This window comes from Hippoglossus hippoglossus, chromosome 14 (genome assembly GCF_009819705.1).
Source record: "Hippoglossus hippoglossus isolate fHipHip1 chromosome 14, fHipHip1.pri, whole genome shotgun sequence".
Taxonomy (NCBI): Eukaryota; Metazoa; Chordata; class Actinopteri; order Pleuronectiformes; family Pleuronectidae; genus Hippoglossus; species Hippoglossus hippoglossus.
Window position 1 is genome coordinate 24,923,147 of NC_047164.1, and position 12,018 is coordinate 24,935,164.

At 39.6% G+C, this 12,018-nt stretch overlaps 1 protein-coding gene across 1 annotated transcript; it reads left to right on the top strand.

Annotated features, from left to right (window-relative positions):
• Positions 1-3,226: 3,226 nt before the first annotated feature.
• smfn (small fragment nuclease) lies at positions 3,227-8,132 on the top strand. The gene is made up of 8 exons (XM_034607172.1): positions 3,227-3,482; positions 4,272-4,355; positions 4,442-4,519; positions 4,654-4,765; positions 4,858-4,966; positions 6,361-6,414; positions 7,738-7,895; positions 7,926-8,132. The coding sequence occupies exons 1-7, from the start codon at positions 3,267-3,269 to the stop codon at positions 7,868-7,870; spliced, it is 786 nt and encodes a 261-aa protein (XP_034463063.1). The 5' UTR covers positions 3,227-3,266; the 3' UTR covers positions 7,871-7,895; positions 7,926-8,132.
• Positions 8,133-12,018: the final 3,886 nt, after the last annotated feature.

Here is a 12,018-nt window from a genome sequence, read left to right on the forward strand (position 1 = left end):
AAGGATGTTTGATCACTTCAAGCAAAAACTGCTATTGCTCAGCAGACATGTCTCAGCAGGTCTACTTTTAACATTCAAATGATAACAAAAATAATACAAACATTTTAATGATGTTATTATTTATATCAAAATACCATATTATAATCTATTCCAGGCGAATTTCCCTGTTTTTTATACCCGGATATTACACTGTTCTTTTTCTTATCTTGTCTCCACATTTAGGAAATTTGGCCTTTGAGAGGTAGGCTTTGTGGAAGAGAATTGACAGAAGTACATCGACATTCTCAGAAATCTTGAGAAGGAGTTTGACAGGCACTTTGAAGATTTGAGAGACAACGCAACAGCCTTTGAGCTTTTTGCTCAGCTCTTCTCTGTTATTGTAGATACAGCAAGTGAAGAGCTTCAAATGGAACTAACTGAACTCCAGTCTGATTCACTACTCCAAAACAAGTTCAGAGTTGATACAAGGCAGGATGGATCCATGCTTTCATGTTGTTTACGCCAAATTCTGACCCTACCATCTGAATGTCGCAGCTGAAATCGAGACTCATCAGACCAGGCAACGTTTTTCCAATCTTCTATTGTCCAATTTTGGTGAACCTGTGCGAATTGTATCCTCAGTTTCCTGTTCTCAGCTGACAGGAGTGGCACCCGGTGTGGTCTGCTGCTGCTGCAGCCCATCTGCTTCAAGGGTTCGACGTGTTGTGCGTTCAGAGATGGTATTCTGCATACCTTGGTTGTAACAAGTGGTTATTTGAGTTACTGTTGCCTTTCTATCATCTCGAACGACTCTGCCCATTCTCCTCTGACCTCTGACCTCTGACATCAACAAGGCATTTTCGTCCACACAACTGCCGCTCACTGGATATTTTCTCTTTTTCGGACCATTCTCTGTAAACCCTGGAGATGGTTGTGCGTGAAAATCCCAGTAGATCAGCAGTTTTTGAAATACTCAGACCAGCCCGTCTGGCACCAACAACCATGCCATGTTCAAAGTCACTTAAATCCCCTTTCTTCCCCATTCTGATGCTCGGTTTGAACTTCAGCAAGTTGTCTTCACCACATCTAGATGCCTAAATGCATTGAGTTGCTGCCATGTGATTGGCTGATTAGCTATTTGTGTTAACAAGCAATTGAACAGGTGTGCCTAATAAAGTGGCCGGTGAGTGTATATTTAACACACTGTTCAATCACAAACTGTGGCTACAACTTAAGAGTTTCTATGTCTAATATGTATTCCTATACTGTTAACAGCAGTAAACATTTGTTATAGACACATTTAATCCAGGTTAATTTCAGGTTGGACAGTTTACGATTGAGGACTCTTCACATCACATTGATAAACACTTACCTGTGAAGGTTGTAACTGCTGAATTTGATCCATCAACTCATTCTAGTTTAATAATTTATTATATATAATAATTCAAAAATAAATTATGTTTTAAGAATGTTACTACCACCTCTAAAAACAACAGAAATTGAGTAAAAGGTAAGAAACACAATCTGAGAATAAAGAGAATCAAGTTCTGTTGGTCTGTCATCTCAGAGGAAACTGAAGGTGGTTTATTGACATTATCTCATTAAAGAATTAAGGATGTTGTTATCCAGTCTCCTTAACATCCTGAAGAATGGCACCAAACATGCTGCTGCATACACGAGGTCTTCTTTTTGTTGAGATCAGTCTTCATAATGGATGATATCCGGTTGAAGTACAATATGCCTACTGTTAAGCCCGGCCTAGGACAAACTTGAGCATAACATAAGTTTGACTCCCGTCTTTCCCCACTCCCAAGTATGACCAGTGCCACAGCAGAATTGCTGTCCAAAACAAAAGTGATTTAATTTATAAATCAGGTAGAAAATATGTCAGGAAGAGCACAGCCAAAATAGCAAACACAACAATCTATGATACCAAACTAACTAACCTGTATCCAAAAGAAAAGAAAACACAGGGATCTTACCTACCTCCCTAAAATAAACAGGAGAAAAAGAAAAAACAAAAGGGCTTCTCACCCCTACAACTACCAGGACTGCTCAGAATATTATTCACAGGTTTTGAACAAAGAAATACTCAATATACAATACAATGTAACGATCACAAAACAATACAGATCAGACAGTTTTCAGAAAACGAAGGCACGGTCGTGTTGGGAGCCAGAAAAAAGGCCAAGGACAACCGGCATCGGCAGGTGACTTTTTAAAGTCAGCTCCATTAGCCTCCACTCCAATCACCAGCCGGACCTGAAACTCGGACAAAGGCAAAACCACAGAATAGGGTGAATAGCACCACCCTCAGGCAGGGAGGGAGAACAACACCATAAAACACATAAACACACACATACACACAATATGACTCAGAGTCATAACACTACTCACATACGTAGTATGGAGGTATTTTTTTTTTACGTCCAACATGATGAGTGGATATAATGCACCTAATGTTGGTTTCCACCTGCCATAAAGCAGAAAAGAAAAAAAGAAGGATGAGGAGTGGATGTGATCAGTTCCTGTCCTCCACTTTAATGGAACTGAGGCTGTAGATAACAGAAGATAATAAGAATAGAACATAAATATTGAATTGAAGATAGACCAGTTATTTAAAAAGGGAAGTGGAAGAGAGAGAGATCTGTAAGAGTTGTGTACTATCAGGTTTAAGCTGAAACAATAACAGTGATAAGCAACAACTCATATAATAATAATAATAATAATAATAATAATAATAATAGAAATTGCACTACAATATGCAATGTCAGAATATTCATCAATTATAAATAAGAAAGTAAAATAAATGATAGCAAACTTATTGTCAAAAAAGAAGGGGAGTTTATACTTTAAATTCAATCCAACAGTGGTAAAAAGCTAAAACCAGTTATGATTGTAAGAGGAAAAATTATATTTCTAATTCAACCAGGTTGTCCATTGTAGGAAAACTGTGAGCATAGAGGCTCAGGGACAATCAGACACATCCTCATTCAGTGCAAAATTGACTCAATTAAAGAAAGACGCTGTTTTACGACCTGGGAGCTCCTGAAGAGACTATTTACCCTGCAAACTTTACTCCACCTGGACAATTGGACTGAAATGAAGATGCTGGTAGAATGCCCTATACTGTCAATAAACAGTAGAGGGCAGCAATGCGCAATCGAGGTGTCTAGTCTGCCCAATCCAAAGAAGAAGACGGCATTGACGTGATTGTTAGTATTTTTACGACAGTTCAGATACAACTTCTGCCAATAAGGCTTCTTGCTACACGAGAGTTCCTATTCATGAGGCAGTCCGTCCTTCGGTTTATTAGGGCAGCGTGCAATTTAGGTCACAGCGTTGTGCAGAGAAACGGGCCGTTGAGCAGTGTCAACTCATCCACCGCACCGGAGATAGGCACCGGCATTTTTAACAGATTTGGTTTTTACTTTCAGGTGTCCAGAAAAACCAGCATGTCGTTCCCCGCGAGTTCCCAGAGAATGGTGTGGGTTGACCTGGAGGCAAGTCACTGGGATGGGTATCTGCCATGCATGTATGATATGAAGTGCCACGTCAATTAATGGGCGATGTTATTTAACAACCTGTGTGACACTAACTGATGTGAAGGACAGAACCAAATGTAACTTAAATTTAAAATACAAAATGTATTAACGTTTTGCCTTCCTGCCTTTGTTTTCTGAAGAACGCTGGTTAAATTCATACAGATTAACATATGGTTGCAGCGTAGCAATGTGTGGTGCGTACAGAGTAGCATGCTACCATGCCTTTAAACAATATTTAACACATGCTTAATACATTTTGTACACAAACATTCCGCTTGAACTCCAGTTGTTGAATGTGTGGTAAAGCACACAAGCACACTGCTGACAGCAGTCAGCAGTGTGCTGACAGCAGTAATGTTATTCAGATATGGTAACAGTAGATATTTCTAACAACACTGTCTGGTGTTCATGATTTGAAACTACAGCATAATTTTGTTTCCATCGATTCTTGCTCCCCTCCTGTGGTACCAGTACTGCTGTCAGTCAGGCACAGAGATGCCATATAAATACACAACGTACTGTTGCCTTTTAATGTTGCTGTAAACTACACTTCACATTATTTGACACTGCAATGTATGAGAGCAGGCTCAAAGGTCAAATTTTGGTTGGAAGGAACTGCCCAGAAGGAATCTTCCATCTGTGTAATTCGTTTTCATTCCTTTAGGCTGGCTTTTCAAAATATCTGATATAATATCTGACAGATAGTAGATGAAGACTCAATCTTTATGTTTTTTGTGTACTTTTTAGATGACCGGTCTCGACATTGAGAAGGACCAGATCATTGAAATGGCATGCATTATTACTGACTCAGACCTGAACATTTTGGCTGAGGTAACAGAAGCCTAAACGCCCATGGACTGCCTCTTGTCTTCTAACTGCCTTGTAAAGTAAACACTTTTTTTTTTTTCGATTGACAGGGGCCCAACTTGATAATTAAACAGCAGGATGAGTTGCTTGATGGGATGTCCGACTGGTGTAAAGAGCATCATGGAAATGTAAGCTTTCTATGTGGTCAATGCAATTCGTAGGAACATAATCAGGTCTAAAATCGGCCCGCTTATCCTCTAGTGTGCAGCAGCCTTCAGTTTTAAGTGATGTTCACAGCCAGTGTTTTGCCATTGTGTTGTAGTCAGGACTGACGCAGGCTGTACGGGATAGTAAAATCACCCTGGAACAAGCAGAGTATGAGTTCCTGTCCTTTGTCCGACAGCACACCCCACCTGGAAAGTGTCCCCTTGCTGGTGAGTTACTTTTTGGCACCAGCAGCAGAAATGTGATGTTATTCAACTGGTTTGGCTCCTACAATCATGTCAAATGGTTTATTTTCCTGCAGGTAACTCTGTGCATGCTGACAAGAGGTTTCTGGACAAGTACATGTCGCAGTTTATGTACCACCTTCATTACAGAATCATTGATGTCAGCACAATCAAGGAGCTTTGCAGGCCAGTATGATTGTGGGGTGTTTATTTTTGAGAAAAATTATGAAAACTTTCTTAGCTTTGACTTTCTACCCTTTTCTGAGTGCTCTGTTTTTGTTCAGATATGATTGTATCCGTATGTCTAAAGAAGCATTTGAATACTTGAATTCCCATTCATCTATCACCTGTCCTCTTTAAGTAGCCTCATGATACGGAAACACTCAATAATAATAAATACAATATTATTTTTTCTCGCCTATTTAGCATGCCTATTGGGAACTTTCCTTGCACGTCTAATTAAGGCCTTGTTTGGACTGTTACTTTCAACTGACTTTGACATGATTTTCAATTTTCTTGTAATGTATTCTGACTATTTCAGATGCTCCAATACGCTTGCACTTCTATATTGTATCTATGTATATCTTGTTTTCAAACAGGTAAATACATTGCAATTATAAACATCCAACCCCACCACATTCAAATTAATATTTAAATTTCAAATAAAAAGTGACAGCTCTGGGCCTTGTTTGAGTTTGACCACTGAGACTCTTGGTTCATGGGTTTAAATATCAAAGGCCCACTTTTAACATTGCATTGCTGAGTAGGTTTTGTGATTATTCCCACACTCAGAGATTAGTGTTTCTATTTGGTAGTACATCACGTAGGGATATCGCAATGAACCAATTTTATGATATACGTGGTTTCATAACGTCATGGTTTCATAACCGTAAGAATTGTAAAAACTATGATATCTATCTACGGTGTCCAGCCTCTTGTGAGTCACGTAATTTGTGTGTGCGGTGAAATCTCTCGCCAATCAGTTTTGTGTGTGTGCGAGCCACTGAAACATTAGTTGAGAAGAGGTAACTGACGAGGAGTTCATAGCGAGAGGAGAAATCCTTGTTTACTTTTGGTTTCTGAACAGCTCTGAAGCAGTGGCTTTCACCCCCCCCCCCGAACCAGTACAGTATGCCCCTTTACTTTTTCACAACTAGTCAACACTTAAACAGAACAACTTCCGTTGGTGACACTTTCACCAAAAAAGTCCCAAACGGATACACTGCTTATGATGACAGGAAACCAATTCACTGACCAACCTTCCACAATAAGGCAACTAAATAAAATAGCTTACATAAATTACTTTGAAATATCCGAAAGTTACACTATGTTAACTAACTGGATATAGTTGATGATAATAATTAATATTTTAGTTCATTATCTTTATTATTGGCTGTATATTGCTTGATGTCTTTTTCCTTCTATAGTATCGAAAATCGTGATATTTCCTCTGACGTCAATCGTAGCCCCAAAATAATTATTGTGACATCCCTAACATCAGGACATGGAAAACACTTTCTGTATGACAAGTCTAATGGAGAAAAGTAATTTGGGATTGTTTTTGTTCTGGGCATTTTCAGACGGTGGTTTCCAGAGGAATACAAGATGGCACCTCATAAGAAAGCCACCCACAGGTAAATGATTAGAAATCCCCTTTAATATAATGTAATGTTTGTTTAGACTATAATGATAGATCCATATTGTTGCACCATCTGCAAAAATAAGTCAAGAAGAGATGTTTTTTCCTCCAGACACCCTTCTTTTTAATGCCATTATGTATTTATTTTCTTTTGTATTTTGCCTAATCCATTAGCTAAACTGCTTATCCATTGAGGGTCACAGTGGGACTGAAGCCAATCCTAGCTGAGAGGCAGGGCACACCTGCCCACTAGGTTGAGGGTGAGCTGCTGCCTTAGGTGAAGAATTTAAGTAGCTCAGGGTTTTGTTTATGAGTGCAAGGAGGATGGAATAGGAAATGTACAGGAGCATCATCAGACTACAATTAATTGTAATAAAATTGTGATCGCGATTCACACCCATGTGAAATTAATTCCTATTCATGATTCTGCTGCATTTTAACTGGAAACTTCAGCTGCATCAACACCAACCAAGGACAATGCATAGTTACCTCACATGCTGCAGAGTAGCAGAGAACTGGTACTAAAATAGAGCAAGTGAGAGAAAAGCAGAGTAACGTTTGTGTTGAGGACTACTAAAAATAATAAAGATTAATCCTGAGGAAAACACAACTGAAGATGGTTAGAGTCAGACCTGGTATTGACATCTGTCCCGAATGTGCCTCTTGTGCAATATACGGCTGTGGCTCAGGAGGTAGGGCGGGTCGTCTACTAACTAGGCGGTCTGCGGTTAGATTCCTGTCGTCCGCATTCAGCATGCCAAAGTCTTGTATAAGACACTGAACCCCAAGTTTGCCCCTGAAGACATCGCAGTGTTTGAGTAATGTATGTTATAGAAAGATGTTTCTACTTGACATAATGTAGCTGACCTAGCCAGACGACAATCATCTTGAGCTTAACTTGCGTCTTTGCACATATCCTACTGTCTATAATTATACTGTGAATACCTGCTCCCCTGTTTGATTTGGTTTTCGTTTGGATGTAACTATTGTTGGATCCCTTGTTCAAACAAAACTGTGCATAACACAGAATAAACACAGGTGGTCAATGCTGAAGCATGAAGTTGTTCCATAAGCTGTAATGGATGTTTACAAGGAATGATAATTTTCCAGTTTAACAACAGAATAACTTTTAAACCTGTCTGCTGAGGTATCTTGCATAATCATACTTAGTTCTCTTAATTATTAAGCATGCTAATTTCAAGAAAGAATGATAGTAAAACCTGCAAAAAAATCCAAGTAGAAATTAAATTCTAAAGAAGGTTCAGAAGAACACACATGACAAAAGGAATTCATTCACATCTTTTGTTTTCTCCTTTAGGGCCTTGAATGACATCCGAGAGAGCATTAAAGAGCTGCAGTACTACAGAGCCAACATCTTCAAAGCAACAACCGAAGAGAAGAAGTGCAAAGTTGTAGAAAATGGTGACAGCAACAAGAATTGTCACATATGAATGCGACAGTATTCAGTGTTGTGTTGCTGCATTTCCTAAAGAAACCCGTTCATTGATTTTAGTAATCATATATATAGATGCCCATTGATACTTTGTTCCAGTATTATTCAAAAGGTCAATGTTGAGGTTTCATCAAAGGGAGCTAGATTCTATTACCAGTTTATAAAATAAATATTTAATAAATCTAAATTTAAAGGAGTAATATTTGAAAGTGACATTTTTACTTTGCAGTTTTTGTATTTTCTCAACATCTGTAATCTGGGTTTCTTTACTTTATTTTTTTATCAGACTATAAAACTTTTTGACCAGTCCTGAATTGAAATTGTTTTTTGTGTGACCTGTTCTTTTCTGTAGTTAAGTGAAACAACTCCCCCGCCCTCTCCATTACTCCACCTGCCCCCCGTCTTCCATCCCTCAGCCCCTTTCTCAATTGTCCCTGATGGAGCTGTTCAACTTCACGGAAGGAATGAGAAGCTCCACCTGCATCCTGGACCCCATCCCATTCAATCTTGTCAAGGACTGTCTCCCAGCCATCTCACCAGTGGTGGCCCCTGCCAAATTTCTCAGGGGAGGACAATTGTTACGATGATGGCTAAGGTTACCTGTTTAATGGGTAAATAAACTCAAGTCAGTTAGACATTGTCTCATTGCATTATGTACATTTGCAAAATCTGGTCACCTCACATAGCAATACCACCAGTAACCCCAACACAAGGATTGTTCCTTAGGCTACATACTGTACAGTCATTTTGTAGACAGGTCTTCATTAAAATTAATTTGGCTCTAAAATGACTGAAAATCCACTGTGGCAAACTGATACAATGTCATCCGTCAGTACCTTTGACTATAAAGAGAGACCTGTTTTGCCATTGATAAAGACACTGATGGGTTAAATACTATGCATTGTTGTAAAATAAACTAACAGTATAGAGATGAGTGAGCTCCTCCACCATGACAAACTATAATAGCACAAATGCTACTCACACAATAATGCATCAGAATTATTAATCGAATAATATACCTAACAATATAGAACTCACGGGACATTTTTCTGCATTTTGAGTACTTTTATTTTTAATATTTTTACCTTTGTGTATATTAAAGAAGAGCTTTGCTCTGTTGTCCTTGGAAGTAAAAAATTGTCCCTAACAACTAATAATACTTATGTACTTTAACCTAAGTACATTTTTGTACGCAGGACCTTTCCTAGTAACAGTATATTTATTTTGTTGTAGTTCTACTTTTACTTAAGTGAATGATCAGAATACTTCTTCAATTTCTGGCAATTTATTGGTTCAGCCTCAAGACAACATTGGATGTAAAGACAACTACTTAACAGAGCAAAATGAAGAACAGTGAAATTGGGGCTGACAATGTGGAATGAATAAAAATATTTACAATTCAACTAATGGAAAGATATGAGCGCAGTCTGTAAGGGAAATGTAACATTTTGACCACAATATGATCATGTTAATTTCCCCTTTGATCATGATTTAATCTCATACAATGTAACCTTGATCTTGCTGTATCCTGTACAACTGAATGAATCTTGGCCTGATTGCTTTAACTAAGGCATTGTTGCCTTGATGTCATCAGAAGATCCTGACCTTTTGACTTTGTAACAACCCCAACCAGAGTGGGAGGGATGAGCCAAATGTATAAAGACAAAGAACAGCTTCCCATCGGTGTGCATATTACAAACTAACCGTTGTCTTATGCACCATGCTCTGAGCATTACCTGTGACAATACTGTAAGAGAATTGTGTCTCGTTCCTCGTTGTCAAAGTGGGATTGCAGAAATTGCCACGACAATTTGGGGGCGCGTCCGGGATGCCTAACTCATTCATGCTTCAAACCACTTTCAAGACCAAGTGTAAATCTGCGCACAGTCGGTGAGGGGATTCAGAAATTGCCCAAGAACCAGAAGTCTACCTCTCCTAAGGGCAAGTCGTAATCGACTCCCAGGGTGAGAAGAGGCTGCTTGTGAGATCTTGGAATGAAGATAGTTCGATACGGCATCTCAGTTTTTTTAAGGAGGATACAGTATTGAAGACCACGGGGTGACGTCTGAGGTAGAGTGACATTACTTAGGGGTGACGACCCATTGATAAAGGAAATAATAAATAATATCAATGAATGTCATGTCTGAGAGTGATCTCTGTTTGCTGGTAAGTGAGTGACTGCGAATTAATATCGAAATGGGGAAACTTAATAGCAAACCTTTTACTGAAGTGTCTGATCTAATGGGATGTGCAAAAAATTATGTGTGAGAAACATGGTGATGACTCCTGTAAACAGCTGAATTTTCTGAGAATGGTAGTTTTAGTATAAATCATATACAGACGCTACAAAATAAATTGGGAAAATGTGACCAAATGAAGGGTAAAACCAAAATAAATCAGATAGCATTTATGATGTGTGAATCAGAAAAAAGAAACCGACAACAAAGTAGTGAGCAGGGGCGCAAGAGGGAGGGGATGGGAAACTAATCAATGTCCTCAGCTCTCACATTCACAGAAAGAACTGGATCTCCTCCCTGCCTCAGCCTCATATCAGAGTCACCTGAACCAACAGCCTGCTATCTCATACCGAGACATCCAAGTACAGTCGGCCGCAACAGAACACCAAATCAGGCGCAGCATCCGCACCAACCCCATATCACCAAATCAGGGTGAGGCCGCTGCAACCATCGCAGCACAAGACAGTCTCGGGTCTGACAGACTCAGTCCCATATCTACAAGAACAAGAGCATGAAACGTCCACAATCTCCCAATGATTGAGGTGCTTAATCCAAAAGCAGACGGCGATGCAGTGATGTATGTCTACAGAGCCTTGACACCAGAGGAGATGCGCTGAATTTCCAGTGAACTGCCAGACATAGCCACACAAGGATGGGCTGCAGTTGTTGAAGTACTGTCCCAAATTGTACAACAGTAAAGGCAGAATTTGAGAGAAACCAGAAGTCTCTTGCTCCACAGCATGAAACTGAAATGGGGCAGAGTATAAGGAGACTGGCCAGAGACAGACATGCGCTATGACTGGAGAACAGATGCTGTGTATCGCGGACATGTGGAGAGACTCTATGAAAACAGCCTGCTGAAGAGGTGGTCAGATTGATGAAAGTCTTCAAAGAAAACAGCTGAATGTTGCCACCAGAAGACCCTGACCACTGTGCGAGAGACTGTAACAGAACAAGGCTGAAAAGGGGATCCACTGGACTTCTTTTTCACTTATCCCAGAGACTGGGAGAGGCAGAGGCGGAGGAGACTCCAGATTCAGGTGGATTCCCAACACCACATACACGTACACACATTACAAAGAAATGTTTAACATGACAAAAAATAAGTGGATCTGAAGTTTTACCTGAAATACCTCTAGAGGTAGCAGGCAAAAATATCACATTTCTGGTTGATTCTGGGGCCATAAAACAAAAACTATCTTCCAAAATTGAGTGGTATATATATATATTTTCACTGTTGGGGCATCAGGCATCACAATTAAATAATCATATACCACACCACTGTCTGTTACCAAAACAGATGGGGATATAAAAAAAGTAAATGTTGACTTGTAAACACATATGGGGTGTTTACGTCCCAAGAAGAGATTCAGTCACTATCCACAGTGTTAGAACGTCACATGAATCTTTCTACAGCCGCCATAACAGCTACATCAAGGCGCTTAGACGATGTAGCACGTGTAGCAACAGAAAACAGAATGGCCTTGGAACATAAAACATAATACTGAACAAGGGATAAAAGATCTGCATGATGTGCACGGGTGGGACCCTTTTTTCGAAGGTGTTTGGCCCCCTGTCATCCATGGGTACATCCTTCTTTCGCACACTGATTGTAAGCATTGTCATGTTTTTGATTGCTGTTTCTGTTATCACTTGTATGATTGGTCTGATACGCAAACAATGCACTAAGGCCATTGTTATGCTTTGCAAATTGACCTCTACCCTATCCCAGACTGGATTCCACCATATGATGATGTCGATGATCTTGGCACACAACTGAAGTAACCTCAATCGGTCAACCCCTGACAGAGTGGGATTCCCCCACCTTATAAAGTGTTTGCTTTAAGCGTTGATCCAACATGATCAAAAGGGGGGATTGTAAGGGAAATGTAACATTTTGACCACAATA